General features: G+C 36.0%; 1 protein-coding gene across 1 annotated transcript in view; it reads right to left on the minus strand.

Annotated features, from left to right (window-relative positions):
- Positions 1-21,225, minus strand: part of HOMER1 (homer scaffold protein 1) — an 87,013-nt gene that overhangs the window by 38,196 nt on the left and 27,592 nt on the right. Inside the window, exons 3-5 of the mRNA XM_088156794.1 lie at positions 18,965-19,096; positions 14,457-14,549; positions 8,225-8,367 (exon numbers count right to left, since the gene is read on the minus strand). Coding sequence (XP_088012920.1) covers positions 8,225-8,367; positions 14,457-14,549; positions 18,965-19,096 — 368 coding nt within the window. The remainder of the gene's footprint in view (positions 1-8,224; positions 8,368-14,456; positions 14,550-18,964; positions 19,097-21,225) is intronic.

Below are 21,225 nucleotides of genomic sequence, written 5' to 3' on the forward strand. Positions count from 1 at the left end.
AGATTGTTCTGCACAAATCTTCAATTCTCTTTAATTTTTTTTCTCTAAAACTGTATAATCTTTTCAATAAATTCTTGGATGGGAATATATACCCTGAAACCCAAGACCAGATTATTCCTGCATTTCACAGTAACACATCATAATGACAGAATCAATTTAGAGACAGAAAACAGTAAATTAACAGGTCTGGAAATGTTTCTTTAGCATTTGCCTACCCATATAGATGGTTGCATAAGGGTTGTATTTTGTGTTGGCAAAGGTAAGGGGACTGTCTTGCACTTGAAACGAAGCCTCTACACAACAGCTACTAGATGTCTTTATTTTCTAACATACAGTTCTGAGTGGCTGCTGAGGCATAAGACGGGGAACTGAAGAGGTCTCTTTGGTGAGGCAAAGGATGTGCTTGTGCAGAAAGGTATAAACTGTGTGATACTCTTACCTGCAGAACAGACTGCCATAAGAAAGTCTCATTACAAATAGTCCAAATTTCAGGTTCAAAAGAAAACCCCCAGCTTTCTTATCAAGAATTAATCTTAGGCTGAATTTACAGGCATGGGTGGTTCAAGTTATGTTGGTCTTGAAATACTTTCATGTATCTCATTTCCTAGCCAATGAGGAGGAGACTGTGATGTTTGAGTGATTAGACTTCATGAAAAATCTGTTTGTCCTGCAAAAATCCCCTCTGTATTTCTTTTTTAAAAAGGCTTCTCTCCTCCAGGTCAAGACTTCTGGAAAACCCATTGAGACTCAGGAGATCATTTGCTATTGTGGTCGTTTTAGCTTTTTCTTCCCTGGCAAGTTCAGGTATTATTGGCTTTCTGGTTTTGTGTAATGGGAGGCTGAAAAATGGTGAAGTTTCAATGTGAAGAAAGCATGGCATTTGTACTTTCAAAGTGCTAAATCTTTCCACAGACGAGTTTAAAAGGAAAAGCAGTTCTACACAGTGTCTATTTCCTCTCAGAGTTTTTTTGTTTGCTAGTTTTCTTGGAGAATAGTGTGTTCATACCTGCAGCATTTCTTTGTTTATTTGTTCTCTTTGATATTAACAACAATTTTCAGTCTTGAAAAAAAAAATTCAAAAGACACCCCAAAGAAATCTCTAATATATTACGGACAGGACTTTGGTCTACTTCATGGTGCTTCAGGAAAATTCAGTTTGCATAGATATTGATAGACTCATAAAATCACAGAATGCTAAGAGTTGGAGGAAAACTTACAGATCATCTAGTCCCAATCCCCCATGCCATGGACAGGGATACCTCCCATTAGACCAGGCTGCTTAAGGCCGTGTCCAACTAGGTTTGAACACAGCCAGGGTTGACACATCAACCTCCCTGGGCAACCTGAGGTCCAGTACCTCACCAGACGCAAAGGAAATAAATTTTTCCCTAAAATCTAACCTAATTTCATGTCATTCAATTTGCACTGATTACTCCTTGTCCCAGCACTACAGTTCCTGATGAAAACTCCCTCTCTGACTTCCCTATAGGCTCCTTCATATACTGGAAGGTTGCTATCAGGTCCCTACACAGCCTTCTCTCCTCCAGGTTCAACAGCCACAACTTTCTCAGTCTGTCTTCACAGAGAAGGTGCTCCAGTGCCCTTAATCCTAATCATTATACCTAATCCCTTCTTACTGGTTGACAGGCTTCCTATAATGACACTAAACAATATCAAAACCAGTGATGGCAGCAGGAGTAAAGAAGACATGAGATATCAACTGTCTACATTAGATCTTCTAAAACTACATCTTTTTTGAAAAGATGATGGCATGCTTAAATTTACAATTCAAAATCCATCCAATTTTAAATAATATACGTACAAGTCATACCATGTACAAATCCCACAGACACTGCTCACAAATTCAAACAAGTATTCACTCTGGTATCAAAATGCACGATAGAAAAAGCTTGTTACTCAAGTAAATTACTTGGAAAATCTAGACTAAAGCGAGTAGCTCCTCCACTACTACCTAAATTTACAAAACCAGGCGACTTCATGCTTAAGAGTAGACTCCTAAAATGAATTAATGCAGTTGAAAAACTGTATTCTTGAGAATATTAACAAAAATAATGATTTTTATATAATGGGTGCAACAAAAAATTCAACCCGAGCCACTCACCCTAATGAATTTGATTTAGTGATAAGTACCACATATCCCAGTTCATAAAGCCAATGTTTAGAGTTGCTGAAGTACCAACAATCTTTAATGTCATCCACACTTCGAATAGGTTGGACCCAATGGGTATACTTCAAAAACAAATTTCATTCCTTAAGCAAGACAATTTTCTTTTGGTTTTAACCGTTTTGGGTTTTTTTCTCTCATTTATGTGATTAAAAGGGGAAAATCACATAGTAAAAGTAGTATGGTTTTGGCTTGTTTTGTTGCTTTGGTTTCTTTAAAATATAAATTGCATAAGCATTACATGCCTCCTCTAAGAATGTACTTGACAGGAATGTTTCAAGAATGCTTTCTTGTCCCTGAGGATGGTATTTATATCATCTAATTTCAGACACCCAGCTAATATAATTTACAACTCTCTCGGAGTTCTCACTAAATAAACCTTAGGAAGTAAGCAATTCACATACCCTAAATAAGAACATGCATAGGTGCACAAGGGAGATGGTGAAATTACTCTCTTAAGCGTTAGATTATTTTTAGCTTTTTGCTTTCACCCATTTCCCCAGCTATTAAAATTAGCTCTATTAGTTCCAGTGTTTCTTAATTTTGAATTTAAGCAACACATGGAAATTCTTCCTCTCTGCCTCTCCTTCCATTACTACAGATACCTTATAAAAATGGTTTAGTATGTATTTCAAAGATATCTTAAAGAATCATCAGAAATTGCCAAAATGAGGGAAGTGAGACATAAAAAGAATAATTGCACAAACACAATGTGAGACCTTCCTTTCAAATTACTAGTTTCCTAGCAGAAACTTTTATTTTTAAGGAGACCGGACTTGAGCTAGATTCCAGCAGCTTAGGCAAAAGTGCAGGAGTCTGGGAAGCAGCAGGAATTGGGTCAAGGAAGGAGGGAAGAGCACCGGGCTCATGCCACTGGAGCACAAGAGGCCAGAAGAGCAGTACAGCTGGCCTTCACAACGTCAAAATATGTTGGTTGAGGGCAAGCAGATCTAGGTCTAAGTTTCTGTATTAACCAGTTCTTTTTTTATACTGACAGCTGAAACATATAATCTCTGAGTTTCTTCTCTGAATGTGACACAAGAAATGATAATCTTGTTCAACAGAGCAATTGAATTTTGCAGAATTCCTCTAGTGTGCCCTAAAATGTCACAGTTCACTATAGTACTGTGCAATGTGAAGAAGTTGCTGCCTTTTATGTTATACAGAAACCTTTCAAAAAATGCCTGATTTTTACCCTTTTTCATTCCAGAGAGCTTTCAAAACCCAAGCAGATAAAGTTTACAGCAGCTTGATATCATCTCATAGCTATTCTTTGAGCAGGAGCTTTGATTAGAGAGCATGTGAGCTTCCTCAGAACAATAAATTATCCTCTGATCAGGTTAAATAACATTCAAACCCAATAATTTTTTATAAAGCAATATGCACCCCAGGGCTACCTAGTAAGGAAGCATGACTCTATTATAAACATCCAAATACTAGGATTTCAGTTTAAATTCAAATTAGAAAACATCCCAATAATTTTCAACTCAAAGATTTTCCTTAAAGCCAAGTAAACAGTTTTGCCTGATTCACAAAGTACCTGTACTATAACACAACAGCAATATTTAAGCTTGTAGAAGTGAGTAGTTTTAATACACACAGTGAAAAAATCTACTGAAGAGATTTCTATATACAACTTTTAATGAAAACTCAGAGAAAGAATATGACCTAGCAGAAAGACTTTTTGCTTTAACTTTGTTGTACAGCATTGGATTTACATGCAGCATTATTAAATTATTATCTATCTAGACAATAACAAATCTAAGATATAGGCATCATTCTAATTAATTCCATTTTCACTAAGGCAATGAGTCAAAATCCCCTATTAAAAATTTGAATACAAAACCAGGAGTTTTAACTAACAAGAAACAAACACACACTTTATATATTGTCTGATCAAAACATTATGCAATAGAAATTCCAAGTTTAGGTATTACAAAATAAAATGAGGTAACAGGTACAGGTCAGGGTTGACAGGAAATTGAAGACTTTCAAAGTTTGTCCAGAAGAATTCTCTTATATTTTCTTTCTGAAAATGTGTTTTATCAGCTTCATAAGGTGTCAAAAATGGAATAAAGCTTGTTATAAGCAAATGTATTTTCTTCAAGAGTGAAAGAGCAAGTTTGACAGTTATCAAAAAGCAGCACTTGCAAAGTTCACCAGATACACTATTCAGCCTTAGAATATAATTCAAGTATTAAAACTGAATAGTTTAATAAAAGTTTTAATCCTCATGGTACATAGTAGACAATTCCTGGTCATGTGAAAATTTCAAAAGTCAATCACATCTGTAGTAGTCAAAAATTTTTAGCAACTTTTTTCTCTCCAAACCCCACTTTATAATCAACAATTTTCAGTTGGAGAAAAAGACAAAAAAATCACAAACTGAAGAACGTGGAAAATATTTTAAACAGGAAATATATCTGAGGAAACGAAATTTTACTTAAAAACAGAAATATGTATATAGAACAAAAACATGTATATTTTTTAGTCTTAATTTAAATGTTAGATTTGATTACCTACATCCTGCTAGAAAAAAAGTCTTCTTGGACTAGATATTGTTCAGAAAAGGACTGATCAGTGTCACAGGCAAGACTTTTAAAAATTCTAATGCCATTCCTCAGGCTACATTTTACTTCACTTGTTCTGGCAACATTTACTCATGACAGCAGTGCTCAGTGTATATTATATTCTAGGATGTGGGATTTCACAGTAATATTACTTCATTGTTCAACATTAACCAACATATATAGTTTAAAAAAGGAAAGATATTCCATTACAAGAGTTTATCTTTGGTGCAAGACTTGTAACTGTTTAGTACACTTATTTCTCAAGCAGCTGATCTAAATTACACTGCTTGGAAGAGTATTAGGACTTTTGAGATGAAAATTAAATTGAAGCAGCTAGATTTCAGCACTGCAATGTTCAAGGGATAATAATGGAATTTTAGACATATTCTGGAGAATGTTAATTTCAATTCTCACAACTACTTACTGAAATAATAAGACATTTGAGTTCTTGTAAAACTCAAGTAACTCGAGTAATGCTGATTTTTGCAGTTAGAAAATAACTATAAATACAAAAGTAGTCTACGCTTAGGCTGCTGAAATAAAAGACCTCAGCTACTTATACTAAGACCTAAAGGGCAGAAGAAAACATATATAGGCTGCAAAGACATACTATAACAAAATCCAACTGGGCATTTTTCAGGTGTGCAGATTAAAAATGACAAACAGTAGGATATAAACTAAAGTACAACCTTCACACCTGTAATTTCTGGCCTTTTTCACTCCTGTCAGACTTCCAGTTCATACAAAGACATGAAATCCCTTACTTGAATCACTGTTTTCAGTAGCCCCCTTCAAACCTTTAGTTCTCCCTCTTCTCTGCCACAGAGGCACATGGCTCTGCTGTGCCTGACAACTCCCTTGGCAGCCACAGCTCTCACCTGGCCAGCCACTGCTGCCACACAGAGTTGCTCACCTCATCCTACACATGAAGCCACAACACTTGCCCCATGACTGCATGGGCTCCTTCTGTGCTGCCCCACACCTGCTTCCATGTGCTCCAACACACACTGAGGACCACACCTTTTCGTTCTTCACACAGTAAGTATCTAGTGTTAAGGCCAGAGCAGAATGGAGCTTTCCCATTTATTGAATAAAATGATTTGCTATGGCAGTGTTATTTCAGTGCAGTGTAAACCAGCCTGGGTGACTCTCATGGGCTCTACAGCCAAACCCATTGCAGGGAAATCCACAGTGCCTTTTCTTCTGAAAGGCACCTAGAGATTGATCAGCAGTTTCTGGACCAAAGGCAAATAAGTGAAAAGAAATGCCATAAGCAAGAGAACACTCAAATGCCCTTGCAGCATTACCTTCCTCACCCAGAAGTGCTGACTAAACTTTACCTTTGCTGAAACGTAGGATGCAGAAGGGAAAGGCTCAGGATCAGCAGAAGTTACCACGGTGCACAAAGGAAAGGGTTTAGTTAAGCAACTCTTCTCCATCATACGTGGAGTGCCACATACACACCACATCATCAGAAAGGCAAGGAATAAGGGGAAGCACGGCTCTTTTCTGTACTCCTGACACAGGAGAAGTACAGGGAATCTCCAATAACTGGGACATAAGGTTTTAATTTTTTTTTGCCTTGTATGTCAGGGCAAACAGACTGCCTGCAGAGAGCACTCTTTTAGACAGGACAAGCAGTTAGGTGTGTCTACCTAGTTGCCAATTTATTATTATGAAAACCCTCTACAAAAACATGCCCATTTAACCAGGATTAACACAGTCCTGGAGGCTTCACTTTGCATGTTCTTTGTGTATGTGTTTCATGCATCTTTATTTATTTATAATAAATAAATAATGCTTATTTATTTATAATAAAATCCTTACCTATTCCAAAATTTACTTTATTTCAAAGAGGTTTATAAACATGGGTTTTCTTCAGTAATAGTTCACTAACAAACTCGAAGCTATCATTAGCAAGACAAAAAAACACAGGTATTTTGAGAATGAACAAGAAGTAAACCTCAAAATGCAGAGTTATTGTTGGAAGATTAATTCTAGCTGCTGATATCTAACAGGGCAAAAACCTAAAACTAGACACCCACACTGCATACATTAAGTAGATGGAAAAATGAAATGCATGTAAAAGTTTTGTAAACTCTATTCTACATAATTAAAAATGACAACAGGGTTTCAAAAGTGTCTTCAGTAATGCTCAATGGAGGGCTAACTTAGTTACTACACTGGCATACCAGAAAACATTTACATGTGCAGAACCAGAGGGGACATCTTCAAACTACCATTTTTTTTAAAGAACAAACCATACTAATCATGTGTGGCCTTCATCACAACTCCTTTTCACAAAAATATTTATAGAAAGTTTCAATAGTCAGTTTAAACAAACTTGTTACAGAACACGGATAGATCTGCAACATTTGTAGTACTCCTTCACCATGCACATAGCATTCTCACAATGCACCATTTCTTCTGAAACATATAATACATGCACTAGTGACAGTATAAAAATAAACAGAATCATTCTGCTAAAAAAAATAGTGTAAGAGTATTTTTCTAGTTTCAAAAACGCATATTATTTTTTTCCAGATGCTTAACAGTATTTTCTCTTACAAAAATGGAGATGTTCTGCACAATTTTGATTCCACTTGTGCTCACTTCGAATTGCATTACATATCTAAAGTGTTACTATTGCCCAAACTTTCGGCAAGAGCTCTTAATCTCTACTTAGGCTGAATTACACAATGCTTAAAAATATACCTAGTATTTCTAGCTATGTTCTAACTTTATTAAATGTTTCACTTACTCTTCATTGTCCCAATAAATTATGTGTTTTATTGAGATCAACTCCTTTACAATTACTTCTAATAGGCAAGATATATCCATTGTAACTCATCACTTGTATAATTAAATAAAAAGTCCTACCTTTCTCAAAGAGCACAGCATTCCTAGTGCAAAAAACTAGAATTCAGTTTGAGGCAGAGCTGCACTTCTCTCGTATTTTGAAAAAAGTTGACAAATCTTACAATTGTCAGAGAACCGTTCAATTAAAGTCTGCTTTAAACTTCATAATCCAAAAATGCTGTAAGAGTCCCTTTTCTTCCAAGAACTTGTCAATGTAAGGTTGACATCCAGTCCCACCAGCCATTTAAAGAATGTGTATAAAAATCATTTAATTGGAATATTCTATGAAGCAGGTAATTTTACTAAGAGCTCAGACATTGAAACATTGATTCCTGTTAAAGGGACACCTACACTAACCAGTCTTCAAGGGTTGATTTAACAATAATGTTCCCCCAAATCTTATTCCAAGAGATTTTCTCTCTCTCTCTCTCTCTCTTTTTTTTTTTTTTTTTTTTAATTAGAGAAAGAAATTACAAATCCAAAAGTGAGTCCATTTTTGGGGCAAGAGGTGGGTTTGCTTTGTTTCCCCAAACAACATGGGAGAGAAGGTCCCTTTAACAAGGAAGGAGATATGCATCACTTAATCAGGATGTGGGAATGGAATCTGTACCTATGGGTAAATGGCAATGCGTTCTGTGTTGGTTCAGCCCTTGGTTCTGAGTTCTGCGTCACTTCTGGCATCGCTCGCTCGTCATCTGTCCCATTAATGCTTTCCGGAGTTAAAGGAGACTGAATATCCCCTCCAGCTGATTCCTTAAGTGAACAAACAACACATTAAAATTATAAACTGACCTGCCCAGAAAGGTTATGTACATAAAGGCACTAACATCCATTCTTAAACAACACACAAATTTCAGCTAATATTATTATAATGTTCGGATTTCCAGCATCCCTCATGGTCACATTTCATCATGTGTATTTAATATAGAAGCATATTACCAAAAGATTCACATTGTCTTGTACAAAACACAAGTGGTCTATGAATTCTTTGTAAGATCCAACCTTCCACTTATTACAGACCTCTCTCACATGGAATTACATTCCACCCTTATTCTGATACGTGGTGGGTGACTCTTGACACTCGGAAATCTTGTCTCATACTTTACATTCTAATGAAGTGAAACAAATAATTCTGGTATTTGTTTCAAAATCTAGCTTTTGTTCTGTTTATTAACCAAAGTGAACAGTGGGAGGACCAGTTATGGTTCCCAGTTTCACCTATGACCCACCTGTAAAGAACACTTGTATAGCAAAGTATAGGCATTCATAGGCATGCTAGCCTGGCCTAGCTCTTGCTGGTCATGGAATTATCTGGGAAGGAGAATACACAGCTACACCCAGGTGTACACATAGCTATGGCTATGCAATTGGACACCTGAAGAACTTAATGGTTGCCTCCCAGCAGAATGCACTGCTGTGGTTTTCATTACCCTTCATCACACCAGCATGTATATTTGAGTGTACATTTAAGTATGAAAAAGAACAGAGTTGACAATATAAAGAGGCAAATAAATTATTCTATACAAATGGCATGTTTTTTCTTCTACTATTGTTATTATTTTTATTATCATCATCATCCAATAGGATAGACAATAAATGAAAGGCTTTCTGGATCTAAACGGTTTTCTTCTCTTTTTTCTTCTTCTCAAACTACATTATGTAGTCTAAAAAATTACATACTATAGTCTAAAAAAATCTGGGTAGCTTGTATCTTTAAGATAAAATTCCTGCAACACTACTACTAGATACATAAAATCAGAATCTACTTATTAAAGTGTTTTAAATGTGCACAAAAATTATTTCAATAGAACGGAAAAAAAAGTACAAGTTACATCTAGGCTTATTTTTCAGTGAAGTACTTCCATAGAATTCTAATATGAATGAAATTCAAGTAACAAAAGTTAAGGCAGAAAAACATCCCAGTCTATGTAATAGCTAAAGGATCGTGGTCTGGAAATTCATGAACAAAAGAAACATCAGTTTCTAGTGCGTTTCTCTTCCACAAAAAGTACATGTTAATGGGTGCTTTCACACATTCACAACTACCTCTGCCTGATAAGTAATTTATTTGCAGACAAGTCTAATGGAGCTGACTCTGAACAAAGCATCAAATATAATAGAAAAAGCCACTTACACGGAAAAGATTTTTCACAAATGTTTACAAATAATATGTGCCCATTTTATATTAATTAGAAGAGTTAAAAATATTTTAGAAACATTTTGTAAGAAGTGCATCTGTAATTAAGTTTTTATTGCATACCGTTATAACTTCACATAACCACTCCAGATTTTACAAAATTGGAAATGACATTGTGCTCTTTTGTATTTAAACTAAACATAATTGTGGGGTATTCATCAAAAAACATCTTGAAGTTCAATATCTTAAAATAAACCCCACATGCACTTAGAAGAGTCCTTAGAGTAAAAGAAGAGTCCTTAAAGTAAAACAAGTAGACATTACATTACAGATCAAATCAGCTTTTAGTAATAACAATAAGGAACAGGAAAAAAAGGAGAGGTCAGTGGCTCTAAAATCATGAACAAACAGGTCCAGCATGTTTAGTGTTGTAGAATACTGTCATCTCAGTAAGGATTCCATACACTTCCCTGGCATAGCTATTTTTCATGGTGCTTCTCTGCACTGGCTGGCAATGACATGAGTCTCCTGGCTACTGCCATCCTAACATGTATGAAACATTTGCTTCAATATTTGTTGTAGAAATTAATGTAACCTCGCAGAACGTAACCTATGTCACAAGCTCACAAGTAAATTTTGTACTTCTGCAGAGAAAAAGACAAAAAATTATAAACCAGGATCATTTTGCCAAAATCAACTACTTTGTGCACTAATAATTATGTGATTGTAAAACTTTTCAGGCAGTAATTATTCCTAATAATTTGCATAAGAGGGGCTCAGAATCACAGAAAAGACTATTCTGACTAAATTACCCCCCCCCACACAATTTCAGAAACCAAAAAAGTTCTTAATCTGAAATGACCAGGGTAAAAAAAAAACTATCAGAGGACACTCATCCTTAGAAGAAAAGAACTGAGGTTCAGATGCCAACTGGCTGGGGTGAAACCTCTCGAGACTGATGGTATACAACTACACACTGTACAAACTGCTCTATTTGGTTCTGTACTCAAACCTAATTAAGGTTACTTTTAATTTAAAAAAGGAGTGAGGGTAGGTGGACACAATTGTCAGGCCATTGTTTAATGCAGTTAACTGAACTCCAGATCTACGTGTATGTGCATGGAGAAGCTTTTAACTGAGAATGGACCATGGGTGGTTTGCCACTGCAATATCCATGAGTTGATGGCAAGAGCAAAATGATTCCCCATATTACAGGATGAATCTGGGAATTAGGAAGTGGCAGAGCAGGGGAACCAGTATTCCAGTTTTATATAAACATGCTAAGAGGACTGCAAGTTTTTATTACCTAAGGCTCAGTTAAATGGACACCAGATGGTATGGCTATGTGCATAGGTGGCCTTAGAAGTCCCAAAATAGACAACTTCTTTCTAGACAAAAGCCTCCAGACATACCAGATATAGAAAAATTCTGTACTATTATATGAATCTGTCTTCATACAGATGGCTTTAAAGTACAGGTTGTCTGACAGAAACAATGTGTTTCTCTTCATCTTGAGAAAGCCCAGTGCACTCAATGGGACTTATGTACAACAAAGCAGCATCTCTCTTCTAATTTCGTGGTCCAGGCCACTATCTTTCTCTGAACAAATTCCCTTTATAGTTAGGGTAGATGGTGATTTTATCTATTATCTGATATTCTGGAAAATTAAAGTAAAGCTTGCTGGTAGACAGGCAGAGAACAAGCAGAATGAAGAGTTTAAAATTAGCAGCAGCATTGCTTAGGGGAAAAGGAACTCCTGCTATTAAGTAACTGCAAATTAGGCTATGTATGGTTTTATTTCTACCATGTGTTTAACACATACTAAAAAAAAAAATTCAGAAGAACATAATCCATCAAATGAAATGAAGTATAAAAAAACCCCGCAGAACTTCTACTTCCTGGTCATTGAGGCACTTTATAGGAGCAAGACTTTGCTAAAGCACATAACACCTGACAGAATCAACCTAATTTTCATCATCTTCTGTGGACTTTAGGCAAAATTGCTCTGAAGTTTTAGCATGGCTAGAGTCTGCTAAGTATTTGAACTACAAATACATACCCAGTTTCTGAGATATTCTTGCTGTTATCTCTTAGTTTCTATTTCTCTGTAGTTCTCAAGTTTTTGCATGGCATTCAGAACTGAAACTCACATGTAGCAAAGGTACTTTCAGGCTTGCATCAAACAATAGTGAACAGCAAATGTCTTGTGTAGTGTTTTGTTACATTAGTTGTAGAGATATTTCATAAACATTCAATCTGTAAGGGCATACTGAGGCAGAAAAGTGCACTTTTACTCTTTTAGAATTCTGTAGTAGAGAGGGTGGGAAATGTACCATATCCAGCACTTGAATTAACTGGTTAATAAAGAGGACATTTTTTAAAGCTGTATCAAGAGAAATAAGACATCCTAGTTAAGTTTTAAGCTTGATGTGCATATTTTCCAGTTTTGATATGCAGTACTTTCCTACTTATTATTAATTTAACACAGAAAGATATTTGCATATCCAAGGCTGCAGAGGGACTGATCCCTTTAGATAACTGAATTACCCTTAGAGAGGGTATATGTAGTTACCCTTCATATACCTCCCAATGTCTTTCCTGTCAAGGCTGTCAAAGCTCCATTAAAAAAGCCAGGTTCCTGCAAAGTGTTTACTGACCACTAAAAATATCTCCTTCCTCTTTCACTCTCCCCCTTTGCAATGCATCACTATGCAAAAGGGAAAGAAGAGCTATAAAATTATTCAGAAAGACAACAATTGAATTGTTTGCCTTGCAGCCGCCTTTTAGCAGTTGATGTCTCATATGTCTCTACAGTCCCACCTCCCTCCCTAGTACCAAGTAAATCCGACTGAATGAGCCCAGTACTACGAAAGTGCTGGAGTTTGCCATGATGTCATTGCTTCTTACCTTTTCTAAACTCTGAAGTTCTTGATTTGATTCCCTTCTCTCTAGGGAACTAGTATGTGAAGACTACTATGCTTATGATGCTCATGTGTCAGCACTTGGACTAACTGTATTACTCAGAATAATACACGACCTTATCAACACAGTGAAAAGCCAAGAGAAGAAATGTAAGGCCTGAAGAGGAAATTATTCTTAAGTGTGCCATAATGAAATTACAGCCCTCAACAGGCATTATAGAATCACTCAGAGTAACATTTCTGTAACTGCCTACCGTATAAAATGTTAGGTTTCAAATGTAAAAAGAACTCTGTGCAGGAAAATGAACAACATTAATAGCTCACACAGTGTAAGAGAAAGCTTAAACCCTGATGAGCTGCAAGACAAAAACATCTTGTCTCTGAGTGAATAGCTCAAATTTATGTCCAAACCACATAATAAGTCACTCCATGTGACAGTGTCAGATTTAACTTCTGAGTCCAAAATATTAATCAATGTGTCAAAAGAGAAGCATAATATTTTTTTGCCTATAACATCAAGTAACTAGAGGCCTGGGTGAAGCACTTCACTGTTTCTAAAGTCAAGTGTATATTATTGACAAGTGTATAATTTTGAAATACATAATTCCCATTGTCTCTGTAGAATTTATCAGAAATTTAGAGACAATAAAGTAAATTCATAAAACTCCCTGCCTTATTTTTTTTTCTATTTCAGTGGAGCAAGCAGTTTCCCATTACCAGCAAGAGCCAGCCTAGTGTTTGGGCAAAATGCCTACTGAGGAAACAACACGAGGCTTGTTCATTGTGTTCATCTGATTTCCACTGACTTCTCTTGGTAGGACACCAGATGAATATTTCTGGTAGCAATAAAACTATATGTGCAGCACGCTACAAACTGCCTGCCATCCTTACTCCATCAAAGAGAAGGAGCCTATTACAGTAAAAAGCACTGAAGATACACTGATTCAATGAAAAAAAGACTCCCCAGAAAAAAAGGTTCAGTCTACTCAACTCAGGAATCCCTGATGTAGTTTTAAAGCTGTTGCATTCTCCAAGAGAAGGAATTGTCTTTGTCTTCACTATGGCTTAAAAAAAAGCAAACAGCTGAGTCAAAAATCTTGGGCAGGGGGAATACAGGAGAGATGGGGAATAAAAACCTCAAGGAATTTCTTTTTTCAAAGCAAACTCAAAGTATTTGTAATAAATTTAGCCATAACTAATGTAAGTGTGACTATAGTAACTGGCTCTCCCATTATGCCCTCAATTAACTCAGCTCATGTTTTGAGATACCTTTTATAAACTCTTTCTGTACATCATGGCTAACTGTAATAAAACTCCGGAACCAGCCTGTGAATCTATTGTCTCCTTCAACACATCTCACAAGAGAAAACTACACAGTAGAAAATAAGTAAAAATAGTTTGCTGTTTCCACCTTTATTTCTGGTGCAATGATCATTGTATAAAAGTTATTTACAGTGCACCACCAGAAACAATAGGAAATAGTACAAAAAGTGTTTAGTATAGTTCACTTACATAACCATGTTTACTCATTTTCTTGAGAAAGCTGAAATAAAGGAAAAGGAATAAAGAAAGCACCCAATGTTATTTTAAAGCAAGTCCCTTTGTCTTGTTTGCAGTATATGTTAAATATTCTTAAGACCTCTTGATACTCTTGTTGACTGATGAGAGGATTCGAAGTAGCTGAGAATTTGCCTCTTAATTTTTAATACATATGTATGTAAGGAACAATAGAGTAAGTAGCACAGACAAGAAGTATGATGCTTGAATCAGGCAATAAGACTCACTTGAGAAGGTGTACTTGTTAGCTCCATCTTTTCATGGGATTTTTCCTTTGCTATTCGCGCAGCTTCTTTGAACTCCTGAAATTTTTCAGCAAACTGAGGTACATATGTTTAAAGAACAAAAAAAAGAAAAGAGAGAAAGAGTAGGCGTGAAATAATACATTACATGCAGAATAGAATACTGTACTTTGCATTTCACAAAGTCAAATTCTGTCAGTAATTTTAAAAAATTTTCTTCTTATTAGATACTCATTTAAATGAGTTACACAGTGACATATCTTTCAGGCATAATGCACAATCTTTACATGTCAGGAAAATGACAATGCAATGAAGCATGATCTGTTGCTGATAGTTTTAAGAAACTCACCTCAGAGATAGCTAATAATAGAGACAAACTGCCTTGCACAGCTGCTTTCAGATTCAGGCTTTACCCTTCTCAAACAAGAAATAATCTGCTTCTGAAGCCTAATGTGGTCACCATGAGCCTGGAAAACTTTCAGTGTACTTTGTTCTTTCATGACTGAAACAATACTGATGTCTTTCTAAATTTTACCTGCATTTATAATTTCAATAGCTAATTAGAAAAGCAACAGTGGAAATACTGTGTTCATCTCTAGAACATTCATTGACATCAATCAAGTTAAAGAACAAATTAATTGAACTAGAACTGCCTATACTGAGCACTAAATCATGAAATTGCACATGGAATTGCCATAGTAGGCTTTATTTCTATGCTACATGTATCTCTTCCAGAAAACAGCTAAAGCAGCAATTTAGAAAGATATGCCCCCTTAAATTCAAAAGGTCAAATCAATTAGTAAGAATAGGGCCTGAATTCTCTGGCTAGAAAAAAAATTTGCTTCACAGTTCTCATCTTTCCACTAAACTAATTGCTAGAGTAGCCACATATTTGTTTTTGTGTCCTACTGCTTTTATACAGGACATTATCTAAACATGACCAGCTTATGTGCAAAATGATTTTTCAAAAATATCAGAAGCTTTTCCAGCAACTTCTAAATCTCTTTGGCAGCAGCATATGAAGAAATTGTTTTGCACTTAATGTATATGACAGGTACAAAGGCTACCTTTTGTGTGGCACAACCTCACCAATTATTTCAATCAGAACTTCACTTACTACACAAGACCTAAAAAACCTTACTGTCTTTAAACCTTTTTCTGGTGGGCTACTAATATCTGAAGAAATGCAATTTCTCTCCACTTGTATCCTGTATTTCATTTGTTACATTATTTAAAAGCTTATTTTTCCTGAAAGTTTAATCCTGCATCAAAAAAAGTCTCAGAAGAGATGATGAAATTGGCAACAGATCACCAGAACCAGATAATACTTTTTTAAGACTTGTGCCTAAACCTCAAAATCTCATGGGTAACTTATTATTTAAATCAGCCTTAGGACCACAGAATTATTAAATGGCAAATATGATGCTGAGGTTTAGAATAAATGGCTGAAGACAAAGGCAGTAAATATGACAGTCATAGAAAAGTTTAAAAAAATATATAATATCATAGATCAACTCTAAGTAAGAGCCATAAAAGCCCAATTTGGTTGAGATTTTCACAAAATTTCTAGAATTCTTTGAGACAGCCGGGTGATGGATAATAGCTATCTCTTGATAAAATTCCTGAATAACAAAGATGAGGTCCATGGTATGTAAGAAGTTTTCTGGAAGATCACATTTTTAAGGAAAAGATGAAAAATTGTGCATGGAGACTATGTAAGGCTGCTGCCAGTGTCCATGGTGGCACTTTACATTTAGCATGCTCTTTAAGTTTTATGGAATAAATCAGGCCAGCTAACTCAAGAGGATAAGACTGCAAACCCTAAAAGGAGCATTTCTTCTCATACATCAGGATACTATCAAAAGCATAGACATATTCTGAATGAGAAAGTAATCTTAATTTTTCCTGGTAGTGAAAGGACATTCTGTTTCTCCTACTGCAGCAGCAAGTGGGACTCTGCTAACAAATCATGGTCCTGTGAATATTCTCCAACACAGGTGTCTTTCAAGTATCACGAACATCTGATGGAGCAGTCTTGAGATGAATTTGTGGTCAAACATAGAGAAAAAGCCTAGAGAACAGAAATAAATGTTTAATTTATTTTCCTCTATACTGTTTGTATGTGAACTTGATTAGAGTGCCAATACTTTTCCATCAGATAGTTTCACTCCACTAATTCCTATTCACAATAATTGTACAGAAAAGAGGTTGCCATTGTTGCATTCTACTCAAGCAATTAGTTCAGAAGGACAGGGGCACGTGAACAAAAAAACAAACAGTACAAAAGTCACACGTACTACAAGATATGCAGACAATATTGTGAGAATAAACAGTTTATCTGCTGTGATTATTTATATTATTAAACTGTGGAAATTGGTCACAGACTAGACCAACTTTTTTTTGGTTGCAGGCTGCTTTATGCTCCCTTAAACCACAATCCTAAAGTGCTAGCTGTATCAGAGTGCTATGGTAAAGCTGGCTATGATGCATAGAAGTGAGAGTAAGTAATCTGAGGGAGAGACTAAACAAGAAAGAGAATATAGACATGATTTCTCTAAAATTACAGGGCAGATGTAAATCAGCTCTTCTGATTCCCAACCAAACATACCTGCCAGCTCCAGTGGTTTAACAGCTTCTAATCTAAAGAAAAGTTTTCTTCCCACATCAGTATGTTGATATTTTTTTAAATAACACAAAAAGTTTAATCTTTAGGAATTTTAGTAGCAACAACTGGCAATTGCAACTCATATGAACATCAGTTTAATAATTAAGATATAATAAAACAGGAACGGTATGCTGCAAAGGGCCCAGAGATTCACCATAATCTCCAGAAAAGGTCTGTGATTGTATTTTTCTTAATAAATTTGCTTGTTCTCCACAAAACAGCAATCTGAGTAACCGCTTAACAAAAACATAAATTAAGAAAAAATGTCTACTGTAGCTTTTCGGATTAATTTTTCAACAGCAATATAGACCCTTATGTCAAAGGACTATTTAAAAGTCCTAGACATCTGCTTGAGGGCAGTGAAAAGAATGGGATTGAAAGAACTGTAATTAAGAAGGCAACAGAGGGTGGGCAAGAGAAGAGGTGAGGACAAAGCAGATAAAAAAACCCTAGTGTATTTTCACTGGGAAAGATAACGTAGAGCTTGAAGTCAGGCAAACAGTGTGCAGGATGCTTTGCCTTCATCATCTGTGAATAAGAAAATAAGCTAGTCTACGAGAGCAGTAAACTAGATCAGCATTTGTGCTAAAGTCATTGAAACGTAAGAAAGCTTATTACCATGTTGGTAAGCAAATGCTTCTAGGACATACACACCAAATTAACTGACGAGGTTTCCAAGTTCACCGAAGCAATAGGTGTGCAAATGCACATGCAATACCAGAATCACTCAAAATGTCCTGTGTTTGTGTTGCTTTGTGGAAAGGAAAATCAAGTGATTATGAAAGGAAGAAATCTCACAAGTTTGATGCTTGCCCAAACAGAGTAGCTGTACTGGGTCTCATTTTAATGGTTTTCTGGCAGGCTGTGCTTATCCTTGGATAGTGGCAAGTATTTCCCAAAAGAGCTGCTATGATTACTCTTCCTTCAAACAGCTAGCCACCACTATCTCTTCCTGAATTATGTATTTCTCTTATTGCACTTGGGTGTCCAAATCTTTTCTTTATTTCAAATATGAAGATTTTCTGCTTAATATATACACAAATTCTTAAACTGAACTGAAATTCCTCATCTGAAGAAAAATCATACTTGTACAGGTTCCTGGACTCATCTACCAGGGCAGTAGCAAAACCAACAAGTAATGTAGAAAGGATGCTGAGAGGATCTATGCCATCCGTTTGAGAAACAGGGATTACTGCTTTCCTTGGAATGAGGTCTATTTCCTTCCCACTGAAGTAGACTAGAAAAGAAATTCACGTACGGCACATACAGCTTTAGCAAATATTTCAACTTTTGCATTCTAGTAGAAAATGTATTTTTCTTTTACACTGAATATATTTCCCACTAGCTTTATTTTAAGGTGGCAAACTTTGAAATAACAGTCATTTGATGTACTACATAGTAGAAAAGTGAAAGTGAATGTAGCCTAAAAGACAAAAATACGTCTGAAGACTACCAGCAGATTTTTCTAGGAGATCTAAACACACAAGAAACACTAAATTGTTTACTTTTTAAATTCTATTTTGAAAAACTGTAGCAGAAGAACAGTTCTTAAAAAAGAAAAACCTAACAAATCAGTAATCAGAAAACATTAACAACATAAAGCGTAATAGGCTTTAATCTCCCTCCTTTTCTTCATCAGTTAAAAGAAAATTTGAAGATATCACATTATGCTTGTGCTTTTATATTTTATGGATTGATACAAAACTTTTTTTGTAAATTATTTTTTAAGTAACAACAGTAGTGAGTACTGAGTCAAAATATAGTGAGTAGAAATAAAATACATTTAAGTAGCTTCACTAGCTGAAGAGTCACTACTGGTCATACTTACTTTCGAAAGGTGATGTTCAGACGAAAATCCCAAGCCATAGACTGTATTCGCCCTGCTGTCTGCCCACTGGCCAAACTTCTGGGATGTTTTAGTAAATGTCATGTTTGGGGTGATGGTGCTGTTTATTATTGCCTGAAAAAGGTAATAATTGTTAAAAATGGACTTCATGGTTTTTATTTATTTTAAAGACAACTCATAATTGAAAATGCCAATATTGTGGGCAGTTAACTTAATGCACTGAATGAGACACACAGTGGGAACTAGAAAACAGTTTTCTAATTCAAACATAGCTAAAATTGCAAAGGCATACTTTTGCATACACTGTGTAAAAGGAGGAAAGCTGGGGAGAAGAGTAGGCATCAATTTGCAATTGCAAGCAGACCTTTAAAGGTTCTACATAGAAAGACTATCAAAGTCTTTTTTGTCTCACACTTGTATTTCTTTGTCCCCTATGGCAATGCCTCTCAAGTTGCCTGTTGCTCTCCCCCAACCCTGTTGATTATGAGATTCTCACTGAAAAACACTCAATAAAACAAAGGAGCACATTTTCTTTTTAAATTTCTGTTCTACAAGAGTCTGTTTCCTTAACACACATACAAGCAAGGTTAATAATGGCAGGGTCATACACCAACTACAGAATAATTTTTCTTCTCTGGTTCGTGTTCTTACATCTACAGGATGCAAGAATATCATCCTCCAGCATGTAACTTCTGATAATGCAAACACAAAATGCAATTTCTAGGTGATATGCTGGTTCTGCTAAAAGCAATGGAAGTTTCACTGTGGATTTCAACAGCATTTCCGTAACATTAAAGAGTACATAGGTAAAGCACAAACTGTACAAATGTGAAGAATGTCACAAGATTTTCTCAGGATGGTGACTGAGAAACTTCAACATCACAGAGACCAAGTACTGCTGTCCTAGGACCAAGATCCTCTAGAAGTCAAAATCAGTCTACACTACTTGAATGTTATGGATTTCTGGATAGATATTGAAATAAGTAGTTTTTTAAAGGTGTTTACTTTGCACCTTTTGCTTTTGCTGAGAGATTTGGGTACCACTGGAGCACAGCAACCATCAGATTAAAATTTTCTGTGAATTCTACAGGACAAGCCTGAAAAAATTAAAGCTGAGGGTCCAGCCAAGCTCTCAAACAGCACCCAGCATACATGATTCTCAGATGAAGTGGAAAAGAGGACTATTGCAAGAAAGTGCAAAAGAATACATTGTAATGCAACATGTAGAAAGACTAGCAAAGATACTGCAGCACAGATAAATAAAACTCTTTCTTGGTGACTTTGGCAGCCTCACTATACTCACACTAATGAAGATGAGCAAATCTGAACATAGCCAATTCTTTCTGATAATCTTCGCATCCAAATACAAATTCTGCCTACCACTGGGAACAACCCCTTGAAAATTCTGGAATGCCTGAAAGCTTACATTTGTGCTAAGAAGCCTCATCAGATCAACGACAGGATTTGCTGTGTGGCCAGAAAATGGAGGACCATCTCCAGCATTATCTGGAAGACATCCCTCAGATTTTCATATAGAAGCTGCTCATTGAAATCACTGGGACATGAAACATTATTCTCCTTTGTTTAGGTATAAAGTTTGGAGCTCAAATAAAGCCATCAGACTTCTTGCACACTCATCTCCAACTGACTACCTTGAAAACAGCCGTCTATAACACAGGACAAAAGAGAGAATGTGAGACAGGACTTCTCTGAAAATATGTGCTCTGGAACCCTTTTTTACTTGTATGCTTCTTGTCTTCTTTTGCACTGTTAGTGATTGGAAGCTCACTTTTGAAATAACCAGGTGGAAACCCAGAAGAGAGTTGTGCAAACTCATTTAATGGATAATCTCACTTCCTGTGGAAGTGGTCAACTGTAATATGCTTGAAATTAAATATCCTGGGGACTATGTATAACAAATTCTTCCTCCCAGCTCGAGGTCTAGCTATGTTTTCTAGTTTGCTTAAACCCAGGCTCATCCATTGCTTGATTAATTGAAACTTGCATCACATATTAGGGAGCTTGAGTATTATGTCATGGACATAAATTCCTCAATTCAGAAGACTCCTGTGCTAAGACTCCAGAGCTAAGACCTCCAAGTAGAACATAGGTTTAAAGCCTTCACAGCTGCCATTTCCTGCAGTGACAGCAACTTAGCTTGTTGCAGTTTAACCCAGTCAAAAACCTGGGAGAAATGCTTCTGCTGACCACATGACAAGCTACAGCATGGAGAACATGAACTG

This window comes from Sturnus vulgaris, chromosome Z (assembly GCF_052056855.1).
Source record: "Sturnus vulgaris isolate bStuVul1 chromosome Z, bStuVul1.hap1, whole genome shotgun sequence".
Lineage (NCBI taxonomy): Eukaryota > Metazoa > Chordata > Aves > Passeriformes > Sturnidae > Sturnus > Sturnus vulgaris.